Raw genomic sequence first — 27,849 nt, forward strand, 5'->3', positions numbered from 1 at the left:
ATGGAACAACAATCACTGGTCAAAGTTTTATGCAACGTTTCGACGTGTTTCGCCTGTCGTCCTCATATGCCTGAGGACGACGGGGGAAACACGTAAAACGTTGCATAAAACTTTAACCAGTGATTGTTGTTCCATAAAGCTGTGTCTAATTATAAAATCCCTAGTCTACAAGGATAACAATGCTGAAAGTATCTTTTGTAAATCTAAGTTGTTATCCTCATAATGATAACAAATTAAGTTTTTGAGTACGGTTATTAACCTGGTAATATTTTGATGTGTTTTTTTTTTTAATTTATTCTTTATAAAATTCTAAAGTTCTCCCCAATTTATTTCTTATACAACACCTGTTACATTTTGAAATGCAATTATTTACATTATTGTTTTTCATCTGAATAAAAATCGTTAAATCTGTTTTTTTAATTCTGAGATCAAAAGGAACGGACTGTGATTGTGAGAGGTTACAAAAAAATTTACCAATACATAAAAATATTTTTTAATTGATTTGATTCATACATGTGTAATTCTACAGATGTTGTCGGCTTCTACCACTTTTGCATGCTGTCTACCGCTCTACCGATTTTCAAGGGAGAATGGGCAGCTTTATCTGAAATGTGAATGACACATTCAAAATTTTTTGGCAAGTTGCAATTGCCCGTTTTGTACTTCATCACTCTATTTGTTCATCTTTGAACACTCTAGAATCTACAGATTTTAACCCTTTGAACACTGAGTATAAATGAAATAAAACATCATATAACCTGAACTCCAAGTTATATAACTTGAAGTGTATGACGTTAAGGCGTATGACGTTAAGGCGTATGACGTTAAGGCGTATGACGTTAACGTTATGTGATGTCACCTAGAAACGACTATTATACCTGTCGCGCTGGTATTTATCGTGTAAATATGTGACTGGTAAATCTGCCACTAGAGTTGCATGGGTAAAATTTGGTATGTGCAAGCTTATATATATGAACATAAATCCAATATGTCTCATATAAAAAGTGGGTGGGTGTATGTTATTATGGTTATTGGCTGCTTGTGAGTCTTGATTGTTAATTGACAGAAAGAGATCAAAATTTTACATACTTTTAATTATGAAATAAGATAAGGTCTTAACAAAAACTTGATTTCTCTATTTTTTGTATCGTTTCAGCCTGTACGAGTAAAAGTATTCGAAATGATGTCAGCAAATTTAAGATTTTAGAAAACTGTACGATTATTGAAGGATTTCTGCATATTGTTTTAATAGAGAGAGTGATGGAAGCCGATTTCGCAAAATTATCGTTTCCAAAATTAGTGGAAATAACTGGTCATATCTTGTTATATCGCGTTGATGGTCTGAGAACATTACGACACATATTTCCTAATTTGGCAGTGATACGTGGTCAAGAGTTGTTTCACAATTACGCTATCGCAGCCTATCAGATGCAGGATCTAGAAGAGCTAGGATTGGTCAGTTTAACTGCCATAAAACGTGGAGCTGTCCGTCTGGAGAAGAATTCTAAACTCTGCTATGTGGATACGATCGATTGGGAGAAACTGGCAGCATCAGATAACTGGAAGGATAACGTGTTTTCTGAGAACAAAGATGAACAGGAATGTGTTAATATCTGCCCAGACCAATGTTCTCGATCTAAGGTGAAAGGCAAAGAAGCCAAAAGATGCTGGAGCTCCAAAGATTGTCAAAAAGGCTTAGGTAAGTAGTATAGTTATCAGTACTTCATTACTTTCATGAGTTCAGGTAGTGTTAACTATTTGACTAAAAGTACACAAATGATATAGTTAACTTTACAAAAATTCTCCTGTTTCAAATATTTCACAATATGTGATTTTATGTACCTGTGTATTTATTTAGTTCAATAATATCTAGAAACAGAGAACGTTAACTTTCATTCCTTCATTCATTAATTTATTTATCAATTCATGCATCAATCATTCAGTCATTTATTCCATCATTCATCCATTCAAATATTCGGTCATTCATTCAAACATTCATTCAAGCATTCAATCATTCATTCATTCATTCATTTGATCATTCAGTCATTCATTCATTTGATCATTCATTCATTCATTCAAGCATTCAATCATTCATTCATTCATTCATTTGATCATCCATTCTTACATTCAATCAGGCATTCATTCAAAAATTCATTCATTCATTCATTCATCCATTTATCCATTTATGCAATCAATCAGTTATTCAGTCCTTCATTCAGTCATTCAGTCCTTCATTCAGTCATTCATTCAATCATTCATGCATCAATCATTCAGTCATTTATTCCATCATTCTTTTGATCATTCATTCAAACGTTCATTCAAACATTCAAACATTCAATCATTCATCCATTCAAATATTCGATCATTCATTCAAACATTCATTCAAGCATTCAATCATTCATTCATTCATTTGATCATACACTCTTACATTCAATCAGGCATTCATTCAAAAATTCATGTCATCATTCATTCATTCATATATTCAATCATGCATTAATTCAACAATTCATGTCATCATTCAATCAATCAATCAGTCATGCATTCCTTCATTCATTTATTCATTCATTCTTTCGATCATTCATTTGAACAATCATTCATTCATTCAAATATTCGCTCATTCATTCAAACATTCATTCATTCATTCATTCATACATTCAGTCATGCAATAATTAAAAAATTCATCTCATCATTCATGCATTCATTCAATCAAACAGTCATTCATTTTTTTCATTCAATCAATCATTGTATTTGTTGTTTTATTTATAATTATAGATTGTGAGAAGAAATGTGGTAAAGGTATATTTTGTAATGATGAGACAGGAGAATGTTGTCATAATTACTGTATGGGAGGATGTCGGGGACCGAGGAAGGAAGACTGTCTAGCCTGTAAAGCTGTTATTTACCAGGGGATCTGTGAACCAAGGTGTAATCCTGAAACATACAAGGTGGGTTGTCTCCCTTTTATTTCTTTTTAATTGAATACTACCTCTTAGAATAGATATAGAATATAAAGTCTCAAACTTGGTCAATAACAGTATATATTCATCAGTTGACTAGATAGCATCTCTGTAATAGAATCTCTATAAAACACGATATATCCATTAAACTAAATAATTATTGAAAAACATTTGAACATTTACTTAGTGTAATGAATTATTACTGGTTAAAGTTATATGCAACGTTTTGACGTGTTTCTCTTGTCGTCCTGAGACACATAATGAGAAGAAGTGATGGGCAAACTATATATACATTAATGCTTATTTTTACAAGAGATAAAATGTTTTGTATTTTTAGTACATGGACAGAAGATGCCTGCTAGATAAGGAATGTATGAATATGGAGAATCACCAGAAAGGAGAAGAGTGGAAGATTATTCGAGGAGACTCCGGAATGGAAGGGAAGTGTATCAAGGAATGTCCAAATGGATATACTAAAAACGTTACAACTCCCAATATCCGAGAATGTACGAAATGTTCTGCTCATTGCCCGAAAGGTAAGTACAAGTGGTTTCTATGAATGTTCTATAATCCACTTTGCAATGATTTTATAACCCAAAATTCTTTCTTTTACTGGGGGCTCAGTGGCTCCATAAATTAGACGCTTGCTCTCTAACCTGAAGATCCAGGGTTCAATCCCAACATAGGTCGAGATAATACCTTCAGATTTTTCAACCCAGTTTTCCCCTGTCAGTAATGTACCATATATCGAAGGAGCTGACATTTTAAAAGTGTCAAGTTGTTCCGATAGGACAATTTCAAGCTGTGCACATTAAAGATCACTGGACAGTTAAAAATTGAAAAAGAGCAGACTTATGTTGCTGTCCTGGCCATGTCTGGGACTTAATTCAGGAAAACTTGACTATAAATGATTTCAGTGTTGCAATCATCTGATTGGTTAATCACTAAAATTGATGTTAAATTTTGTTTTATTATCCAATCAGATTACTGTATTTCTTCAAATCTGGGTTTGATCGTATTTAAGTTTTTGAGAATAAGGCCCCTGTGTTCCTAATCAGGTGCAGAAAAGTAGAAAGATAAACTCGATTTTATTTATTTTTTTCTCTATTATTGTATGATAGTATGTTTTGTGTTGTTATTGACTGTGTTCTGTTTACTTCAGTATGTTTTGTGTTGATATTGACTGTGTCGTGTTTATTTCAGTATGTTTTGTGTTGATATTGACTGTGTCGTGTTTATTTCAGTATGTTTTGTGTTGATATTGACTGTGTCGTGTTTATTTCAGTATGTTTTGCGTTGTTATTGACTGTGTTGTGTTTATTTCAGTATGTTTTGGGCGTGTAATTGACAGTATAGATGCAGCTCAGACTCTAACAGGATGTACATCAATAACAGGTCCATTAGAGATTGAAATAGATGGTGGAAGTAAGTCATTGTTTTATTTTATTTACTGATATTTTAATTTTCATGAAAATTACAAACTATATCAACAAATAATTTAACGGATCTTATATATACCCGCTGTTCCTTGACCAAACCCCTTTTACAATGATTCTACAGAGATAAGGGTTAAAAATGTTAAAAATGTTCGCAATACGTTGATAGTAGTACTTTTTATGACTACTTAACTACTAACGATCAATGCCAAACGAATCCCAATTCCAAAATAACATATTTTTCTGTATTCTGATTTGACTATTTCAGGTAATATTGTGGTAGAACTGGAGAAAAGTTTGGGAGAAATCGAGGAGATCTCACATTATATCAAAATTACACGAAGCTACCCAATTATCTCCCTTCATTTCTTTAAAAAATTAAAACTTATTAAAGGAGAAAAACTCGACCAGACATAGTAAGTTATTATTATTAATATAATTTCTTTTGTTTGTATGTTTAGAATACTCCGTAATTTCCACATTCGTGCATGTTGATTTGGGTCATGATAAATAGTAAAGGGTCTGCAGCAGGCACGTAACTTGATGACCTGGGCTGGATTACACCCCTCTCCTCCTCCCTGACAACTGACCAATTTCATTACTGGAACTAAATGCCATAAACCATTGCCCCTCCAGATATATTACTTACACTCGGATATATTACTTACCTTTCCGGATATATTACTTACCTTTCCGGATATATTACTTGCCCCTCTGGATATATTACTTGCCCCTCTGGATATATTACTTGCCCTTCCAAACAAACAAGTCTGGCTACAAACCTGGTCTGCAGAAGAATTAGAAATTGCACACTCTCTTCAAATATACCTCAAACTATACATTTTACTTTCTATTTCTATTTATAGCTACAGTTTGAATATTTTTGACAATCCAAACCTACAAGAATTATTCTCTCCTGAAGTCACCAAAAATCTCCGAATTCTGAATGGAAAGTCAAAGTTTAATTTTAATAGAAAACTGTGTTTTTATAAGATTGAGAATTTTCTAAACGCTGTGGGATTAGCCAATACTACCGATGCATTGGATGATGTCAAGAGTACGAACGGAGATTCTATTCCTTGTAAGTAATGAAGAAAATTACATGTTTATTTAAAGGGATTGTAAAGGTTTTTTTTAACTTTTGATGTATATTGAGGACACTGATAGAATCGGTTTGCATAGTGACATCATAAAACTTGTAGTTTTAGTGGATTCCGAGAACCATAGATGTCTGTGAAAATTGGAATTGTTCAAATAGATACAATCAATGTTTAACTGATGATTTTAGTGTTCAAGTCATCTGATTGGTCAATCACTAAAATTGATTTTAAATTCAGTTTTATTATCCAATCAGATAACTGTATTTTTTACAATCTTGGTTTTATCTAAGTTAAGTTTTGGAGAATAGGCTCTGATAAATGTATTTCTTAAAATCTCGATTTTATCTTAGTTAAGTTTTGGAGATAAATGCCCCTTCATATCAATTTCATAAACGTAATATTTATTTCTAGGTGAAGTGAACACTCTGAATCTTAGTGTACAAGCTGTTAATCATCATTCAGTGATATTAAAATGGGATCAGTTTAAAACTCATGATATCAGACCATTATTAAGTTACGTCGTACATTATCGTGAAGTGTGAGTATCATTTAGTTTTTTAACATTCTTGCCACCTATCCTACTTTTATTATGCTGTTTTTGGAAATAAAACAAATTTAAGAGCGATAACACTGAAAAAGTTCTTCATTGCTCACTGCATTGGGTTCGTATGTTCACAATGTAAATCCAGAATACAATTTCATTAATTTCAAATGTTATATTTCTTCTTTATTTCAGTCAATCTAAGAATATCAATATTTTCCAAGGACGAGATGCCTGTTCAGAATCTGTGTAAGTAGACTTTTGAAGAAATCCATTCAGGTTTTTATCTGCTCAATCTTGAGGTCTATGAGCTGTGTATTTTACATTGTGATGCTGTCAAGTCAGTGGCAACACCAGCCTCCGGAGACTGGGAGTACAATCAGGGAATATACTGTCAAGGCTGAATTGAGCAGTGGCAACTCTGTTGAGGGAATCATAGTTGCAAGACTCTCATAGAGCGTTTTTGAGGGTACTCCCCAGAAAATTTTTGAAAACTTGAATTGATTTGGTGCATTCTGACACATAATTTGGGTCAAAAACGCATAAAAATCATATTTTTAAATTTTAACAAAAAAGTTAGGGTGCTGTATGGGGGTGCAAACCATTATTTAAGTTGGCAAATGCCCCCCTCCTATGAGAATGCATTTCATTTCATGGTATAATTATTATTTTAATTTCAGATGGAAAACAAAAGAAGTAGAGCCAGATAAGAACAGTAACCCTGAGGAAATTATCAGCTCTCTCAGACCCTGGACTTTATACGCTGCTTACATCCAAACTTACACCATTGGTCGAGCTAGCAGTTCCGCTATATCCAATCTTACATACTTCAGAACTAAACCTTACTGTGAGTATATTTTAGGGGCTGGCTGATTGGGGGTTAGGATAGGGGCAGTACCTTTTCTTTGAATCTTTGAAAGGGCTGAGTAGGGGGGTAAGGAAGGGAGAGTATCTTTTATATGAATCTTTGAGTAGGGAAGTATCAGGGGAAACTTACAAGGAATTCTGTCTTTATGTAAAATGATAAGAAATTTGAATTCTGATCCTTCTGTATGCCACTGGCCTCTTAACATCAATGGATGTTTCTGAGACAAAATTCGAAAACTGCATGAATTTTTACAAAAGAGAATTTGGTTGATATCAGGGTGTGTGTCAAAATCCCAGTATAATTTGAAATATTCAAAAAAATATTGCTTTAAAGTTTTTCTCTTATTAATTGCCCTATTTATTTATAGATCCGAGTGCACCAACTAATTTAGAAATCACTGCTGAAGTTGAAGGTGAATTGAAGGTCACGTGGGATCCACCAAAACTACCCAATGGTAACATCACATATTATATCGTCAAGTGGAGACGACAAGTTCTAAAACGTGAAGAATTTGATAAACGAGATTACTGCAAAGAACGTAAGTCTAATAAAAATATCCCTCCCCACACCCCCGAAAAAAATATTGTGGACTCTCTTGAAGGGATAACAGATTAACAAACTCAGTATCTTAACAATGGTCAAGCTATTCTGAACTGTGTCTTATTCCTTGAATGCAGTAGTCACCTTTCTTGTATCACAGAGGTTTGTAAATGCAGTGATTTGATTGGATTGTATGTTAATACAGCTTGGAACTTAGTTTTAAAGATTTGATATCTCTCATTTCTTATTTATTACTAATTTCAGCTCTGGATCTGAATCGTGACAAAAAAGAAAAAGACAAAAAGAAGGAGGAAGCTAAAAAGAACCTAACTCTGCCCTCTGGTGGTCAATGTTGTCGCTGTCCGAAAACTCCTCAAGAAGAGGAAGAGGAAAATCGTATCCGTTTGAATGAAATTGCATTTGAAAATGCTCTTCATGATGAAGTTTATGTTAAAAGGTAACTATCATTTGTGATTACACCTAGTCTGTCGGAAAAAAAATGGGATTGGCACATAAATTATGTTAAGGATTTTACAACAAGGGATTTTCTTATTTCAATTTTGATGGCTGGTCAAACACACAGAATCCTTTCTGTAAGAAATGTTGCAATTAAGCAATGAAGAAAGTAAAAAGTCAAGGTCCAATATCAATTGCAAAAATTAAGAGGTTAGGGTTACATTTGGATGCAAAAATACATCAAAGCTGGGAGACCTATTGAAATCATTTCATATTACTCCCTGATGTTCTAGGCTATTGGACTTGGACTAGGGATTTCATATTACTCCCTGATGTTCTAGGCTATTGTACTTGGACTAGGGATTTCATATTACTCCCTGATGTTTTAGGCTATTGGACTTGGACTAGGGATTTCATATTACTCCCTGATGTTCTAGGCTATTGGACTTGGACTAGGGATTTCATATTACTCCCTGATGTTTTAGGCTATTGGACTTGGACTAGGGATTTCATATTACTCCCTGATGTTCTAGGCTATTGGACTTGGACTAGGGATTTCATATTACTACCTGATGTTTTAGGCTATTGGACTTGGACTAGGGGATGTAGGTGTAACCCATGTGATTGCAATCTAGCAATGCTTCAAATCTTAATACTTGTAATAATTTCATAATTTTAGATCTGAAAATGATATGGGATATCGTAGAAAACGTGAAGTTCCGTCACCGAATGATATAAAATCAGGGAAACAGAAATATTTGTCTGGAAATACAGATAATGAAGATGTGGATGTAAAAAGATTGAAGGGAAAAGTGGACGGGAAAAACTCATCCGACTTTAATAACGAAACAGAAGAAAATCAGGAAAATACTTCCATAGTTCACAGTCAGGAGATACATCTTCCTAACCTAGGTCATTCACAGCCTTACACTGTAGAGGTATAGTTTACTTCCTTATTTTCCCTCATTGCATACAGCATTAACTCACTTGACTCACTTGAATTCATCAGTTAGCTTACCAAATGTCATAAAGTTACAACCTAATCCCTGAAAAATCTGGAAAATTGGAAAATTCATAAAACTAAGTAATTATTGAAAAACGATTAATCTTGAATAGTTAATTGCATATTTATGGATAATAATTAAGTTTTTTGGATTTATCGGATTATATAAGGATCCTGTTATGTTATTTATGACATCAGGTATATCTACTGGCTCTTATTCACCAAGTTTAAAATTCTTAAATTTTACGTTAATTCTAAGACGTAGTATCACTTTAACACTGAGTGAGCTAGGCCAGTGCTACTATAAGAGATTATCTCTTATAAAACCTTATACTGAGTTAAATTAACTTTATGAAGTTGGCCCTGATCCCAATAGTTTATTGAACTTCTGATTAATTTTAAAATGGCGAATGTGTAGGACTCACGTGTAAAGTGCCCTTATTGAGTTATAGAATTGAAAGTAAAATGTTTGTGTGTTTATATTTGAAGGTGGTGGCGTGTTTGAGTGATAAAGATAAATATGGTAAAGAAATGTGTAGTCATAGTCATAGTCAAGGTAACAGCGCCATAGCTAACGCTAGAACCCTCGCTTCCAGTAAGTATAAAACTTTTTATCATTTACTACAGTTTCCCCCTGTCAGTGATACAGGTTGGAGGGGCTGACAATTAGATGGGACAATAAACCCAGTGAGCAGCATAGATAAAGATTCCTTGATAGTTGGAAATCGAAAGAGAGAAGACTAATGCCTCTGTCCTGGCAAAATTTCCCTAATGCACACTGCATGGCATTGCCCGTTGTCATTGAACTAGTTGGGTGAAGAGGAGTATGCTTTATCACATAAGAACCTTTAGGATTTGTGACGTCATCAAACACTTAGTTTTAGTGGAATTGCAGGAACCACAGACATCTGATTGAAAATTAGAATGGTGAAAATTGATGTTATCAGTGTCCTTGATACACATAAAAAAATTAAAAAACCTCTTTACAATGTCTTTAATAACATCTATCTTGTTTCATATCATAGTAAATCAAAGTCAAACTGAAGGGAAATGAAAAGAAAAGTAGCTTCATTTTACACGATAGTGTTTCTTTTTAAACCAATCAACAGATCATCAGACAAATCGACCAATCAGAACACAATCACTATTTCAATTACAATTTTTCCCATAATTCTTCTTCATCTTTTTTGTATGTTTTCTACCAAGTTTCATCATAAAAACAATAATTTTCAAGGACAAACCTCAGTCTATTTGTGAAGTATATAATTTATAACATTGATCAGATACCACTACAAATATAGTCCAATCACCAGCTTTAGTAAAATATCACTAAGTTTCTGAGTTTCTATACATCCACCTAGTTATCACTATTTATCTATGAATCTATTTTAATTTTCAGAAACGGCAGATACGATAAATGCATCTACGATAACTGTCAAACCCAATAAAACGGAAGTCATGATAAAGTGGGAGGAGCCACGTAAACCAAACGGCCTGGTTATTAAGTTTGAAATTGACTATCAGAAGACTCATAATAACGATGTAAGTAAATTAGTTTCTATTTGGATATGTTTAAAGCTTTATTTTTTGTCAGAGTTTGAGATAGGTGATCGCAGGGGAAGAAAATGTAGGGGTGGAACCAATTTATTTTGAGTGGTTGAGGGTGACAATGGCTGACCATTGTAAAAAAACTCTTGTAATAGATATATAAAGCTCCTTAGTCAACAGACTGCACACATTAGAGATCCCACCACAGTCCTGGGCAAATTTTCCTCTTGATGGATTCAGATAAAATTTTGTGAAATTGTCTATTGATGATGAACCCTATTGAACATCATTGAAAAATATTTGAATTGAGTTATTGCCCTTGTTTTTCAAAGCACATTCAATTTTTCGCTCATGAATACTCTAGAAGGCACAATTCTTGACATATTTTGACAATACTTGGTGAAATTGTTCAGTAGAAACTATTTTATGAGTTATTGTTACTGTACTGCCAAATCTTCTTATTTCAAAATAAAGCTGCCAGTGGGCATATATAACCTTGCCTGACAAGCTATTTTCTTATTAATCCGGCACTTGTTTCTGTGATAAAATATATTCCTAATGATTGTAGAGTAATACTAATGATATATATTTTATTTTGTAGGAGTATCGAGCACCGTGTATAAACTATACCAAGTATCGTTCAATTAAAGGATACAAACTGGAGAAACTACAACCTGGAAACTATTCCTTTAAAATCCGAGCCACATCTCTAGCAGGCCCTGGCGAGTGGACACCAGTCAAATATTTCTTTATTGAGGATACTGGAAGTAAGTTGTTCATATTTCTAATTCTTACACTTCAGAATGGGTTCCACCTGTCCCCAAAAAAAAGTAGATAAGATATAGACAGAATTCAAAATGACAGAAAGGAATAAAGAAAGGTCTTGTTTACTACCACAACGATCATCGGTTCTGTATATAGAATGATTTTCAATCAGATGTATGTGGTTCCTGCAATTCCACTTAAACTAAGTGTTTGATGACATCACTTATCTGATAGAGTCTTATGTGATAAAGCATATTTTGCGATTAGTGAAACACTTATATTTTGAGGAATTGCAGGAGTCACAGACGTCGGAATGAAAATCGTGCAAATTGATGCTATTAATGTCCTAAATACACAAAAAATATTTTATAGAGAACCTCTTTACAATCCCTTTAAATATAAGCTGTTACAATAAAGAATATTTTGTATTTTAGATGATAATGGTATAGAAAAGAAAGTGATTATTGCCATAGTGATTGGTGTTATACTCGTTCTTGTCATTACTATAATAGTGGTATGGTTCGTTGCCAAAAATAGGTAGGTTTTGTAGAGTTCTCGAGGCAAAACGTCATCTTGTTTTATATCTATATAAATAAATGAACAACAGTTTTATACATACAGGCTTGACAAACATTGTACATAGTCAACATACGATATGATGGATCTTATTCCACATACGAAAAGTGGGAAACCAGCCTTGATTAACATAGTGGCTCTCTTCCTATCCCATAATGCATACGGTAAGCAAAAGGGTGTGTGCGATCAGACTGACTAACCTACAGTATCAATTTATAGTCAGTTTGGTTGTAGGCTGCCTTCAATATCTTACAAGGTTGACAAAAAGTAGGAAACAAAAATTCATTTCGTTATCATAAGATGTATACAAAATTTCATGGTTTTTATTCTTATATTTTATTTTTCAGGTTTGCCAAGGAGTCGGAACTGGCGAATAATTTGATAGTATCCCATAATCCTAATTATTTCCCTGCTGGTGATGGTAAGTTGAAACTAAATACTGTCTCACCTCAAATAAAAATATCTCTTGATGTCTTCAGTCTTACGACTTTTGCTTTGGTGAATTCTTCACATTAAGTTTAAAATTGAGAGCTTTAATATATTCGAAGATGACCAGTTGATGGTTTCGATCTCACAACACCTACTTTGGTGAATTCTTCACAGATGTGAAGATGTTTAAGTATGGACAGAAAGAGCCTAACTTTCTGTTGACACCAGACTTTGCCATAAATTACAAAGTAGCAGAGGTGGGGCTGCTGTTCTGAGAAAATTTCCCTCGTTGCACACTTCATGCATTTTCTGTCATCAGTATTCATTGATCAGATCAATCAGGTAAAGAACAGTGAGATATAAAACTTCATTTCATTTCATTAGTCCAATAAGATACAGAACAGTAGGACATAAAACTTCATTTCATTTCATTAGTTCAATAAGATACAGAACAGTGATATAAAACTTCATTTCATTTCATTAGTCCAATAAGATACAGAACAGTAGGATATAAAACTCTATTTCATTTCATCAGCCCAATAAGATACAGAACAGTAGGACATAAAACTTCATTTCATTTCATTAGTCCAATAAGGTACAGAACAGTAAAATATAAAACTCTATTTCATTTCATTAGCCCAATAAGATACAGAACAGTAGGACATAAAACTTCATTTCATTTCATTAGTCCAATAAGATACAGAACAGTAGGACATAAAACTTCATTTCATTAGTCCAATAAGATACAGAACAGTAGGACATAAAACTTCATTTCATTAGTCCAATAAGATACAGAACAGTAGGATATAAAACTCTATTTCATTTCATTAGTCCAATAAGATACAGAACAGTAGGATATAAAACTCCATTTCATTTCATTAGTCCAATAAGATACAGAATAGTAGGACATAAAACTTCATTTCATTTCATTAGTACAATAAGATACAGAACAGTAGGATATAAAACTCTATTCCATTTCATTAGTCCAATAATGTGCAGAACAGTAGGATATAAAACTATTTCATTTCATTAGTCCAATAAGTTACAGAACAGAAGGATATAACACTTCTTTCATTTCATTAGTCCAATAAGTTACAGAACAGAAGGATATAAAACTTCATTTCATTTCATTAGTCCAATAAGTTACAGAACAGAAGGATATAAAACTACATTTCATTTCATTAGTCCAATAATATACAGAACAGTAGGATATAAAACTATATTTCATTTCATTAGGCCAATAAGATACAGAACAGTAGGATATAAAACTCTATTTCATTTCATTAGTCCAATAAGTTACAGAACAGAAGGATATAAAATTTCATTTCATTAGTCCAATAAGATACAGAACAGAAGGATATAAAACTATATTTCATTTCATCAGTCCAATAAGATACAGAACAGAAGGATATAACACTTCTTTCATTTCATTAGTCCAATAAGATACAGAACAGTGGGATATAAAACTTCATTTCGTTATTATATATTACAGTATATATCCCTGATGATTGGGAAGTCGATAGAGATAAGATAGAATTAATTCGAGAAATTGGAGAAGGATCATTTGGTATGGTGTATGAAGGTATAGCTACTGATCTACCACCATATAAAGGACCAATGAATATTGCTGTGAAGGTGAGTTGAACCCATGGCGCTGATATTACAATCTATACTATGATAATGAATATGTGTAGGTCATATATACAGACTTCACCCAGAATTCACTAGGTCTATCTGACATCTTTATCAAATTCGAGTTTATAAGTCCACTTTTTGTAAACCAGTGAAGCAGGACTTGTGTTGATAAAAAATTGAACTTTTTCTAATGGACATTTTTATTGTGACCTTTGTCTCTGTTTGGACTGTGTCTTATATTTCAGGTGACACAGGCTACAATAAGCCCTCCAGTTTTAAGATAATAAAATATTGTTTATTTCTAATAAATCTTATTTATAATTTCAGACTGTAAACGATCAAGCAGGTGTTCAAGATAAAATGAATTTCTTAAAAGAAGCCTGTATAATGAAGTAAGTATGGTGTTTATTTCAAGTTGGAATGGAGCCAGTGGCAGCATCGTTCTGAAACTGGGGTACACATAGGGAGAAGATTGACATAATGGGGAGACTACTGGTGGTTTGGGAATTCCAAATGTCGACATCATAAAATCAAGCCAACCATTGAGGCTCTGAAGGTTCTTTCACCAGGAAAGTTTTATAAAAAGCAAATTAATTTGTCTTCATCTGACAAATATTTTTGGTCAAAAGTATATGAAAATAATGATAAAAATCCTTAAAGATTAAGTGGGAGTGCAATCTGGGGTTCAAACTATTTTCTCTATCCCCACTGGCCCATCACTGTATTGGTCAGTATAACTTATATTTTTATTATAATAAAATGTAGTTTTGTTACCTTATTTCTCTAAAAACTCAAATATATTCTGAATATTTCAGGGCGTTTTCCTGCTTCCACGTTGTAAAATTATTGGGCGTTGTGTCTCAAGGTCAACCAGCCTATGTCATAATGGAACTGATGAAAAATGGCGATTTAAAAAATTATCTTCGATCACATCGGCCAGATGTAGAGGTAGGATTTTTTTTCATTTTATCTTTTTGTTTGTTGGACTTAGGCCTTTTATTTTGTCTTAGTTTAAAGACTGGAAGAGGTGCTAGGTTTACATGTAGCCTTAGAAATGAATAGTGAAATGATATTGTTTTTAAAAGACTAATATAAAAATTCAAAATTTTTCAAGACACGTATTTTCCCACCCCACAAAATTTCCATGGGTATGTTTTCAATTCTCAGGATAATAATGGTGCCCCACCCCCAACATTAAAAGAAATTTTACAAATGGCTGGTGAGATAGCAGATGGTATGGCGTACCTAGCTGATAAAAAATTTGTTCATCGTGATCTGGCAGCTAGAAATTGTATGGTGGCAGAGGAAAATACAGTCAAAATAGGAGGTTGGTGCAATTTTTATACGGTTGTGTTAATGCTGAGTTATTGCCCTTGTTAGCTTATGTATATCAAAACAAGCTGGCGAACACATAGAAATAAAGTTTAGAACAGATTCGATGATATCAGAGCGCCATTTCTCAAAAATTTAAGATAAGAATTCGTCGTAAGTTTGAAATATTACATTGAAAAATAAGATCGTAAGATTTATTTTGAGACCAAATACAGAGAGTGAATCAAGATTTTAGGTCAAATTATAATTTGTATTTTTTTTCAGATTTTGGAATGACGCGAGATATTTATATGACTGATTATTATAGAAAAGGTGGTAAAGGATTACTCCCCGTCAGATGGATGGCTCCGGAATCATTAAAAGACGGTATTTTTACAACCATGTCTGATGTGTGGTAGGTATTCATTAAAAAAATACGAAAAAACAAGTACTATCGATAGGAACTGATAATAACATTTTGTCTAACATTAGTAAAAGCTAATGAACTTTTCACATGGGAAAGTATTATCAATCATAAATGAGATGGCATTTCAAAAAGCGTCTTAAAGTGTCTAAAAATAGAAATAAACACTCATAATTTTACAGGTCCAAAAATGCCTAATTGTTGCCTTGATATTAAATGTACATTAAATTTGTGGTAATAAATAATAGATGCTTTCACTCGCTCCGATTATTCCAGTTGAAAATCTAAAAAAGCGCTTATAAATAATAAATAATAAATTCGCCCTCTCGCCCCGATTTTTGAAGAAAAAGGCCTTTAAAATAGACTATTTATTTTGTATGGACTTATAAGCATATCAACTAATTTTTTGTAGAGCAGGTATTTTGGCCAAACCTGGGTAATAATTGTACAAGGATAACAACTTAGGTTCTTGAAGATCCTTTCTTCCAACTTATATTTTGTCAAACTTGGCAGTGTTTTTTACATTGATTTTAAATTCTTGATGATCCTTTCTATAAGATATCAGGACATTTTTTATTTGTAATATGACGGTATTGATTTCAGGTCTTATGGTGTTGTATTGTGGGAAATGGCTACGCTCGCCGCCCAGCCCTACCAAGGTCTATCTAATGAAGAAGTCCTTCGCTATGTGTCCGAGGGTAAATTCATGGAGAAACCAGAAGGATGTCCAGATAGGCTGTAAGACTAATTTTTAGTTATTTATCACTTTCATGATATTTTTTTTTGTATTTAACAAGTTAATACAATTACAATACTTTCATAGTAGATGTCCATTTGGTTTCACAAACAAAGAAACAAAGAACAATTTCTTACAAGGCTAACAATTTAGGTTCACGAGGATCCTTTTTACCAGCTGGTTATTGGTCAAACCTCTTGGTAATGATTTTCTTAGATCATCAACACCCATTTACAGCTAGTTTGACTGGAATAATTTTGAAAAATGACTTATTCCAGGTCACAAAACTTTCACACGCCGACCATCATTAGAACCCACAACCACCATTTCTAGCTTTTCTAGTATTTTAGATTGAAATCTCTATTTTCAGGTATGATTTAATGTTAAAATGTTGGCAATATAAAGATAAAAACCGACCAACATTTAAAGAGATAATAGAAATGTTAGTTCCTGACTTACATCCCAGTTTTAAAGACGTTTCGTATTTCTTCAGTGATGAAAACAAACCGCCAGACGGACCGGAATTTAACGACGTGATGGAGGATGACCTAGAAGATATTGACATTGACACGTATCAAGGGGATATAGAACATCCCAACTATTTCAACCTTCAGGACGAATCGACCATACCGTTCATTGAGGATTGTGATAAACAGGAAGCCAATTCCTCGCCGTCACGAACGATTCGCCCCAGTACCTCGGGGCCGTGTGAATGTGTCATGTTAGAAGAACTCGGAGACGTGAAAACGCATCGCGCTAGTAATTGCTCGAGTCCGAATAGTGCGTTAGGAAATAGTGACGGAAGCAAGGAGAGTAGTAAAAGTAGTGATGGTTCGTACACGCAGAGAAACGGTTTAGCAAACGGTCATATACATTTACGGTTGCCACGGACTACTACATGCTAGCACAAATCTGATTTCCGGTTCTTATTGTCAGGCTGCAGTGGTCAAAAACATCAGCCATTTTCGTATTGATAGCGCTCAATCTGTTATGATCAGGATTACGTTTATGGAATTGGAAGTGTTTAATAGTTGAACAAGTTATCTATTTGAGATCACAAAGTATTTGTATTGAGAGAATTAAAGTTAAAATTAAGAAATGGAATTGAATTAAGATTTTTATAGTGAGAGTTGTGTTGAGGGAAAATATTTATGATTCTAATCAGTAATACAAAAGTTCAAATTAAAGATTCAACTTGAAGAATAAAAAATAAATTCTTGAGAAAAATGTGGAAGTGCATGACAGCCATTCTTCCTTCTATGGTCAATGAATATAAGATCTGGGCCAATATTTTTTATAAAACGTCATAAATATGAGTACAGGTGAAAAGATGAAGATTTTTTATGGAATACATTTTGATGATTGATAAAGAAAAAAATTTAAAATTGGTGAACCTCTTTACAGTAACAACATTAATTCCTAGCACAAATAACCAGCTTGTCGAACGTCTGAATTTAAGGCTTAAATCTAAAAGGAACCATTGTGAAATGTTAAAAATGATTCATTGTCAAATGTGAGAAATTTTATAAAGTTTTGGAATGGAACATTTTTTATGTAAGTAAAAATTGAAAGATCAACTAAAGGAAGCACCAAGTTGCATGTGTAATGAAACCATTTTGGGTATGAAATTGCTTTTGGTATTTATATGAGCATAACGGAAAAGTAACTGGGCGTAACCACTGCAGCAGTTTTCGTGTCTAAGCCAAATATATATATGTATATCAATATATATATAATATTGACTCTGAGTTATTTATAGTCCGTGTGCAATGTTAGTGCTAAAATATATATATATGTTGGAGATATGCGTGAAAATGTGTTTTTGTATAAAAAATGTGTATACAGGATCTCAAAGAGTCATTTGCTTCAAAACTCATCAACATTCAACCACCATTTAAACCCACAATGCACAATATTATATTACAAGGCAGGATATAATTTGTCAGTCAACAACAAAAACACCCCTAATTTTATTAATGAGCTCTTCCAATAATACATACACTGTATCATATTGATAGAAAGAATGTATGTGTGGAAGAGTTCAATATAAAGTTGAGGGATGACAAGTAGATGACTGCCACATAATATTCAATCTTGATTTTAACCAATCATAGCATTTCTTTCGTAAACCACATCTTTACATCTTACCTTTACATGAATCTCGTGTTTCTTCATTTTTATCATTTTGTGGGCTAATTCCCTCAACGTTTAGTTTTTTCATCACAGGACCATGAGTTTTGATTTCAGTTAGTTTTTGCTTCTTTCCTGGAAAAATTTCCCTCATTGCACACTGCATGGTGCTGTCCATCTTCATTAGCTCAATTAGGTTCAGAAGAGTAGGATGTAAAACTCCATTTCATTTTAATTCATTTGTTCAATTATTTTTCTCAAGGAAAATGATTTAAGTTTTGATATTTATATTAGCCAATTTTTCTGAAGGAAAAGAAAGCTTTTTATAAAGTAAGTTTATGTATATATCAAAAAAATAACTTTATCAGCACACACAATCCATAAAATCAAAATTTTAGATAAATTTAAAAACGTAAACAAGATCAAATGACAACTTGTTATGTCTACTATTCATGGAAGAAGATTCATTGAAATAAACTTTGTGATGCTGTAGGAACAATATTTTCAATTAAATTTCTTTATTCAAGTTTTGAGCTGTATCACAGGCATGTCCTTGGGTCCAAAGATTTCGGCCAAATCATTTTTTTGTTGTGGAATTAGCCCTTTCTTACAGTGGCCCGTATATGACTGTATATTCCTACAAATTTTTAATTTTCTTTCATCTTTTATCAAGAGATTTTGTTTTCCAATTTTGTACTTTTTCAATTGAAATGCAAAATCATGTTTAAATCTATAAATGACAGCCCACTTTTCAAGAAACCTTTTTAATACGAAACTTGGGAATTCCATTTATATATGGTCCACTGTAGACTCTATTTCATTAAACGTCTTAAATGATTTGCTCAAGTAGTACTATATACTGTTATGTATTGCAGTGATTTCTCTTTCATTCTTTAAATCAGTCTCATTTATTCATACTTACTCACACAAGATAACAACATAGAAATAAATAAACTTTGAAATTTCTCTCCATCTCATTAAGTTAAAGTTATAAAATGGGTTTGGTATTTAAGGTTATTTTTGTTATACATAATATGTTGAAATCAGGGCTCTGCATCACAAATGATCTGAAGATAAACGTCTGAATGAATGATTAAGTGGTGTTCACACCATAACTACCACCAGTTGTGTATGGTTACGATTATGACTAGCAGCCATAAGTTTCAAACGCAACTCTTATGTTGTGAGTGTGTTCTGAACTCATGACCACTTTCATTATTCGCAACTATACACAACTAGTAATCACTATAGTGTGAGGGCACCTTTAATTATCCCATTTTGGACCAAATTCAATCATAAAATGGTTTGTGAAATTTGGTTGTGGTCTGTAATCTGCATTCATTTGGAAATATACGGTAATTTTTTGTCTTCCTTTTAAGTGTATCTTAAAATTCTAGAGAAATTTGTTTAAGTTTTAATGATGTATTATTTGTTATAAAGTTTAAAAACTGTTATAAGATGCTGAAATAGTGCTTTGATGTTTGAAGATATTGTGAGTTAAAATTACTACCGTTACATTGTATAAAAGTTCAATTAATGGATGTTGATCAAGATATATTTGCCAGACTGTCTCCTTGAAAATATTTTTAATTATTTTTGAAATTACTCATTGAACCTTTTTTAAAATCATCACACTAATGGATAGTTTTCTTGATCATATGAAATGTTTTTGACCAGTCCTTGTGACTTTGTAAAGGTAGTAAAATGTATGATTATTCCACATTATTCAGACATGACTGGCAAATACATCTTCATCAACAACCCTGGTAATAGTAGCAGTTAGATTAAGATTTTATTTGACCAATCATGTTTAAGGTTTTTTGTAATTAAGCTATTCATTTCAATAATTGGAGGCAAAATTTTGTCTATTTGGTTTTTTTAATATGTTTTTGCAACTTTGTATTGATTTTTCCCATGGTTATTAGACATAATCAACAGAAAAAGCTTGATTTTTCTTGGTCTTCAGGTTAAAGATTTTTTAATGATATAAAACCATTTTGAAAAATGAAGAAATCGGAATGGCTTTTTATATAGATATACTGATTTTGTCACTTTTGTTCTGTGTATTTTTTAATTTTATTTTTTCAGATTTTACCTAGTTCTGTAAGAATCTTGATTTATGAATTTAGTGATATTTTAGAACCACATTAGTCAGATATAGATGGTTGTGCTTATTCTGGGAAGATTCAAAACAAAATAAAAATATACTTTTGAGCAAAGGTATTAACCTTGGTACGAATCGAAACATAAATACGAACAGTCCACGATAGAATTTCAAGGTAGAATGAACAGTAATAAAAATAATACAGACTAAACTTACACTGTGTTAATTGCCGCTTAAACTATCTTAAAGGGATTATAAAGAGGTTTTCTGAAAACTGCTAGAACAAACAATGTCTCATTGAAAATTGGAATGGCCCTACCAGTAAAAAATGTTTATTATAGTTTCCATGGTTATTAATGTTCCTGTAAGAACCAGTATTCTTCTTATATATTTCAGATTCTCAAGATTATAGATTTTCATTCCAAATATTCTATACAGAATTATTCACACTAACTTCACAAACAATACTCTATCACTAGAGGTTACGCCTACATGCCTGTGCTTTCGTATCATTGCTTAACTGCAATGTTACAACCTTAAATTCTTAATTCCAATGCTATCATTGTCACTGATACAAAATTTAGAAAACCTCTTTACAATCCCTTTATTATAAAATGGCTGCTTGTGTTTATATTTTGAATCAGACCTGGATATGCATTAATAACTTTGCTCAAAAATACAATCATTAAGTTATCCCAGGGGAAATATTATTAAACTAAATAAGGTATTTTAGGATATTTTTTTCGTATATATTTTATATTTTAAGAAGTTTACAATCTTTGTGTTTTAATTTGTGATATCGTTTGATACTCATTTATTCTGGATCTGGTATTTGATCATCGTTCAACAAGAAACAATTTGATAGGTCAGGTTATTAGTTCTACAATGTATATTCTAAGAGTGTTCGGTGATGAAAGCAAACACCAGACAGACTCTGAAAAACTCTGGCATCAGAATTTTCTTACCATATTGTACGGAAGGTGGAAATAATTTATAGGGAATTTTTATATTTAGGTATTTAGATATTTGTAGGATTCAAGTCATATGAAATTTAAATTTAGGTTTGTTCGCCCAATCAGATTATTGTATTTCTTGATAACTGAAGTTTATCATTGTTGAATTTTCTAGAATCAAGTCTAAGAATGTTTACCCTTCTCGTTTTTTTTTTTTAAATTCTATGTTATAGTATAAGCTCTTGGTTTATATATTCATAATGTCAAGCTATTACAAACTGCATACTTATACCTTGACTGCTATAGCCACCTTTCTTGTATCACGGTAGTTACATTCAAGGTATCAGTACTAATTTGTGATCTCTAATGGTTGTATTGTCAATACTTGGTTTAGTGAATTTAAAAATTAAGATTTTCAAATTGCACAAATCAATCATGATTATTTTTCTCTAATCCTGCCTTTCCATGCATGCTTTCTCATTTCTTCTTCTTCATTTGTCCTTCACCTTAAACATTGTCATAATCATTATTAATTTTCATCATAATCTAATTTGTCATCATTATCAGGTATATTGTGCTGTATTCATCATCATCATCATTATTATAATCATAATTTAGTTGTTCATCATTCTTCATCGTTTCATTAAATTGTTCTTCATCCTTCATTCATTCTTTATCATAATCATCATCATTTCAGTTGTTCATCATTCATTCATCATCATTTCTAATGATCATTCTTCATCAAAATCATCATCTCACCTTTTCATCATCATCATCATCATCATCATCATCAACCACATCACCTCATACATGTCATATTGTGATGTTAAAGAGATTGTTAAGAGTAAATATTAAGTAAAATATTATGTATATCAGGGACACTGATAGAGTCAATTTGCACTAATCCAATTTTTAGTCATACATCTGTGGTTGTTGCAATTCCATCAAAAGTTAGTGTTTTATGACGTCACTAATCGCCAATGGCTTTATCTCTAAGGCCATTTGCGATTAGTGACGTCATAAAACACTTACTTTTAATGTAATTGCAGCAATCACTGACGTCTGATTAAAAATTGGAATGATGCAAACTTATGTCCTGATAAACATAAATATCTTAGAAACCTCTTTACAATCTCTTCTCTTTAAAATAGTTTTTATCATTTAGTTTTACTATCAATTGTTGACTAGGCTTCTTGCTACAGTGCTTTGATTTTTTAAGGAATCAAATTGTTAAGAAATATGCCTTATGTATACTTAAATGATAGGGCACCTGTCGTTGGGGAGAATTAATCCCAGTAGTTTAAGCAAGAGACTTGTTGAATGCTGGACCAATCAGATCTCTAGTAACTGGATCCAGGACCAATCAGAACATTAGTAGCTTGATCCAGGACCAATCAGAACGCTAGTAGCTTGATCCAGGACCAATCAGAACATTAGTAGCTTGATCCAGGACCAATCAGAACATTAGTAGCTTGATCCAGGACCAATCAGAACGCTAGTAGCTTGATCCAGGACTAATCAGAACGCTAGTAGCTTGATCCAGGACCAATCAGAACATTAGTAGCTTGATCCAGGACCAATCAGAATGCTAGTAGCTTGATCCAGGACCAATCAGAATGCTAGTAGCTTGATCCAGGACCAATCAGAACGCTAGTAGCTTGATCCAGGACCAATCAGAACTCTAGTAGCTTGATCCAGGACCAATCAGAACGCTAGTAGCTTGATCCAGATCATAACAGTTAAGAATTCCTTGACATTGACTGGACAATTTTTAACCAGACAATACAATACTGCCATATCTACTCTAAACTCCATCATCTTCAACAATCCAAGGGTCAAAGTATTTTCATGTCCCTTTATAAGTGAATCTTTGGCCTCGTGAAGATGATTTAACTTTCTTTCATTCATTCAAAAATCACAATTTTTTATTTTGTCATTGACTTATGTTGTCATAATCAGTGTATATTTTCATGGTAAGAAAGAGTGATGTGCCCTTGACTCAACCAGTCAGCATCTTCCCTGAGTCAAGGTATTGAAGTAGAGTAAAACTTTGACTATGTGAAGATGAATAATATTAAACTGTTTTGAACAAAATCTTCAAAATTGTGGTAGGAAAGATCTCAAAGCGTTAAAATTAGCATGAAATTTTCGAAAATATCAAGTTACCGGTAGTTTAAATCATCTACCATTGTCATGGCAATTCTACAGTGGATGACTACAAGTATTTCACTTAAAATACCATCTTATTTCAAAATCTCTTCAATTTGAGAGTTGAGATGCAACATAGCTCATTTGGTGCTGTCTCCCTAGACACATTTCTTTTTCTTTCATTCTTGACCGTGGAAAAAATGCATCTCAGAATGAGGTCATTTTTGACATGTGACAAATATAATCGCTCTTTTGTAAACAATTTTGGGCAATGTTCAGCTGGTTGAAATCAATGTATCACATCACCTCCTATTGTCATTATGTCTTACAATGTATCATAATGTACATTATCATTATGTATTACTATTTATTATGTATTACTATGTATTATTATGTGTATATATCAGTCCACAATATTATTGTATGTATGTAAATAAAAATAAGATTTAGATGTTTTTACAGATTTTTTGGTCGTTTATTCCCCCGTTCAATTCAACATTGAAATGTAGAAAAGAAGGATAAATAACATTCTTGTTTGAACCAAGCCCCCTAATTATTAATTGTAAGGGACTTCTTTTTTGTTTATGCCCCAACCTTGCCCGTAGCCCATTCATGACTTGCACACAACCCCATGTTTGATAGTAGTACAATACACTGGCTTTAAAACTGATTTATGTCCATAATAAAATCCATAGTCTCTAATTATGACCTTGGCCAGCGTTTCTTTAGGAGAGTACTTCGTACCGACCATGATTGACCAGATGCACACAAAAAATCGCCAGCAGATGATGTGCTAGTAGTCGAATGTTAGTAGCATTCTACTATTTCCTGACACCTGAATGCTTCTGTCCATGCAATATTTCACTTAATTCACCCAGCACAACAATATAGATAGTTTTCATTCTTCCAATCCGATTCAAAAATTGAGGCAAGTCTCCATTTAACCTCCAGTCCGGTTCTGTGACAGTTCAGGTATCCACAAGGTGACGTTTCAACCCCCCTTCCCCTCTGAACCTTTCCCTTGGTTGCATGATTTACCCTCTCCCTCCAAACCCCTTTCCTGAAATAATTTCTTCAATCCAACACAATCACTTTGATTTGAAATATTTTATTTTTCTATGAAATAATAAGGATGATAAAAATATTATAATTTCGCTGCGTTTATTTTTTCTTCTTGCTGACTTGTACTGGAGCTACTGTCTGAGTTCCATATTTACTTTGTGAAATTCTATTTATAAAATACAGCGCCACCAGTGAAAATATCAAACTGAAATAAACAAAAATATTATAGAAAATAATTTTTTCAAGGGTAATAACTTTGAATAAATAAAAAAGAAAAAACAATATTTTACAAGGATAACTTATTAGGGTTAAGAGGATCCTTTCTACTAGCTGGTCCTTAGTCCTTAGCCAAAGCTTTTGGCATTGATTTTTCCAGGATTATCCATACCCATCTACAGCCGAGTCGACTGGAATGATGTTGAAAATATCTTCAAGGTGACCAGACTTTCACATGCCGATTGAGATTAGAACCTGCTACCATCATTTGCTTGACGTTAACAAGTGATTGACATATAAAGTTTCCACCTCTATCGTAGACAGTGCTACCGAACCTCTAAGAAAAATGAATCGGAAACATGAAAAGAAAAGAACACTAAGATACGTACCAAGTTGTGATACAAACTCTGTGAACCAAACCAGACGCAAATAAAGCGACTAATAAACATAATATTACTGAAAAAGACAAACAGATATACTTTCAACTGTTGTTTCATAAAGTACAGATCTTCTACAGGGATTCACAAGAAATGAAATAGAGTTTTTCGTGACACTTTTTTGCACCTGTTTGGACTAATAAGGGCAATGCCATACAGTGTGCAATAAGGCAATATTTACAGGATAAGCATAAATCAAATGCAACAATGATAAAAAAGATGCATTATCGACCAATGCTTAAATTTAAAAGGTTTTTATATCTCACTTTTTCTACTCATTAATGGGCTAATGAAGACTGGCAATGATATAGAGTGTGTCATATGGCTTTTTCAATTTCTGTCATGGAATTTTTCATGAACTTCATGCCTGAAGCATACTAGACCTTGTCAATTTTTGTCAGATCCAATTTGGTGACAAGTGTCTAAATTATTGAGCTGTCGCAGTTTCAGGGACTAATTAATACTAATTGTAAAAGGATTAAAAAACACGATGACCTCATTACCTTCAGGAAAAATTTGTGCTTGAAAACCTTTACCAAAAGTAACTTGTTCAAAATTTCCCACTGCCTAAATATTTAGTTAAGGATGTTTAAATTATATAAGACAGAAAATTTACTGTACAATTCAGTAAGTTTTTTATAATTAAAGAGATTCTAAAGAGGTTTTTTCTACATATTGTATGTTTATCGGGGATACTGATAGCATCAATTTTCACCACTCCAATTTTCAATCAGACATCTGTGGTTACTGCAATGCCACTGAAAGTATGTGTCATTGACCGAGAAATGCTTTAAGCTCGTTACTTTCAGCTATTAAAGCAATTTATTTTTTCATTTGTAGATAAACTGGGCATAAAAATTTCATTCTGGACTCGTAAAGAAAGCTGGTAAAGAAAATATTTAGATGGCCATGTCTCTTCAACAAGACAGTATATAAAAAAATATTTGGTTTGGATTAATATTGTTTTTGAAAGGATACAGTTAATAATAATATAAAAAGAAAAGATCCCAACAATCCACCAAATATTGTTAAATATTCCACGGATGATAGCTGTTGTCTGAACATCTGCATACCGGCAAATAAAACTACACTCAAAGTCCCTGATAGGGCCAACGACATCGTACTAGAGACAGCTGGAAAAAAAAATATATAACTGAAGAAAAGAAAGAAATGACTTTTTTTTGTAAGAACAGCCTGGTTTTGTTCTTCAAGAGGAAACTAACTATGGATGAATTTAAAAGCGCAATTAACAAAACATAGCTTAGTAAATATACTTTTATGTCATACATTTATCTTTTAGATTGCACTAATGAAGATAGGCAATGCATCTCAGTGTAGAATTAGGAAAAACCATGGCGATGCACAAATTTCTAAAGCACCAGTACGTAGTGTCCTAGACAAAATTATAATTTAATGGCTTAATTGTGAAATGAATTTCAAGGCATCTTATATGATAAGAATGGTGATATATTTCATTAAGTTATATTCTATTTTATTCATTCAGTAACCCCATTCAACTAAAGGGACATAACTCGTGATACATAAGTCAATGAAAAACGTCCACGTCACATAAACATTTCCCTTCGTTTATCGCTAATCTAGCTCAAAATGCACAACATCTAGTTCAATTTTTAATAAATTTATTCAATTTCTACCAGTTTAGAGAAAAATCAAACTCAGAGAGTGGAGATTTTAGAAAATTCATAGTGTAGTAAGATGCCGGCTGAAGTCAGTGAAGATCAACGCCAACATGACTGGATTTCTCTGTGAAAAAACTCTTGAAATTTAGACTTCATGCGTGTCAAATAAAATGCAAACGTATATTGAACATTTCTTTTACAACTCCCAATGAAATTGAAGGTAGTTAAAGCCCAGAAACAAAGAGATATTATACCCATTGTAAAGTCTACGGTTGATTGTTTACTTCGGCTTCAGACTTTTACTCCACGTACAGTGTTGCCAGTATGAACGATACGAAAACTTAACCGCCGTACCATTAGCCCTGCGATACAGAGATGTTTGTAGTAAATAATTTAGTTCCGACTCAATATGTATCAAATAGAGCTCATTGCAAGCAAAATTGCCCTTGAATGATCTGTGGCTATTGCAGTCAAGGTATCATAAGACGAAGTTCGTAATAGCTTGACATTGTGAAGAGGGCTGCAAACCTTCTGTCCTGCTGATTCGAAGTTCAAAGTTCCGACCTTTTCCGATTCGTTATTATTTAATGAATAGTTCCATATCGGCTCATTGCAATAAAGTAATCAGACGCAATCAGACCCAGAATATCATTGTCACTAATCTGGCAACTCAGCAAAAAGGGAGAAAACTCACGTTAATCATCATCAAGGGCAAGTAACTCTTTCATTGTTTACAAACTTTCGCGATAACGATTTGGAGTCAATGGAAATGATATTGCAATACCTGATCGATAATTTATGCTTGTGAGATTTCTATTGAGAGGTGGCTGCTCG

At 32.9% G+C, this 27,849-nt stretch overlaps 2 protein-coding genes across 2 annotated transcripts; one reads left to right on the forward strand and one right to left on the reverse strand.

The window, feature by feature from the left end:
* Nucleotides 1–1,158: 1,158 nt before the first annotated feature.
* LOTGIDRAFT_51396 (hypothetical protein) lies at nucleotides 1,159–16,843 on the forward strand (the record flags this gene model as incomplete). The annotated part of the gene is made up of 24 exons (XM_009061374.1): nucleotides 1,159–1,699; nucleotides 2,773–2,945; nucleotides 3,295–3,493; nucleotides 4,284–4,382; nucleotides 4,662–4,809; nucleotides 5,260–5,474; nucleotides 5,905–6,031; nucleotides 6,230–6,283; nucleotides 6,715–6,881; nucleotides 7,270–7,440; nucleotides 7,707–7,899; nucleotides 8,605–8,836; nucleotides 9,391–9,496; nucleotides 10,301–10,447; nucleotides 11,061–11,216; nucleotides 11,649–11,733; nucleotides 12,138–12,211; nucleotides 13,712–13,854; nucleotides 14,182–14,246; nucleotides 14,670–14,802; nucleotides 15,022–15,181; nucleotides 15,451–15,580; nucleotides 16,193–16,327; nucleotides 16,696–16,843. Coding segments are annotated over 24 exons (3,801 nt in total), but the record flags the coding sequence as incomplete, so codon positions are not given.
* Nucleotides 16,844–24,752: 7,909 nt separating this feature from the next.
* LOTGIDRAFT_218745 (hypothetical protein) lies at nucleotides 24,753–27,628 on the reverse strand. The gene is made up of 5 exons (XM_009061448.1): nucleotides 27,270–27,628; nucleotides 26,354–26,508; nucleotides 25,879–25,942; nucleotides 25,328–25,394; nucleotides 24,753–24,927 (listed from the first exon to the last, which is right to left on the reverse strand). The coding sequence occupies exons 1-5, from the start codon at nucleotides 27,271–27,273 to the stop codon at nucleotides 24,822–24,824; spliced, it is 396 nt and encodes a 131-aa protein (XP_009059696.1). The 5' UTR covers nucleotides 27,274–27,628; the 3' UTR covers nucleotides 24,753–24,821.
* Nucleotides 27,629–27,849: the final 221 nt, after the last annotated feature.

This window comes from Lottia gigantea (assembly GCF_000327385.1).
Source record: "Lottia gigantea unplaced genomic scaffold LOTGIsca_48, whole genome shotgun sequence".
In the NCBI taxonomy this organism is placed as follows: Eukaryota; Metazoa; Mollusca; class Gastropoda; family Lottiidae; genus Lottia; species Lottia gigantea.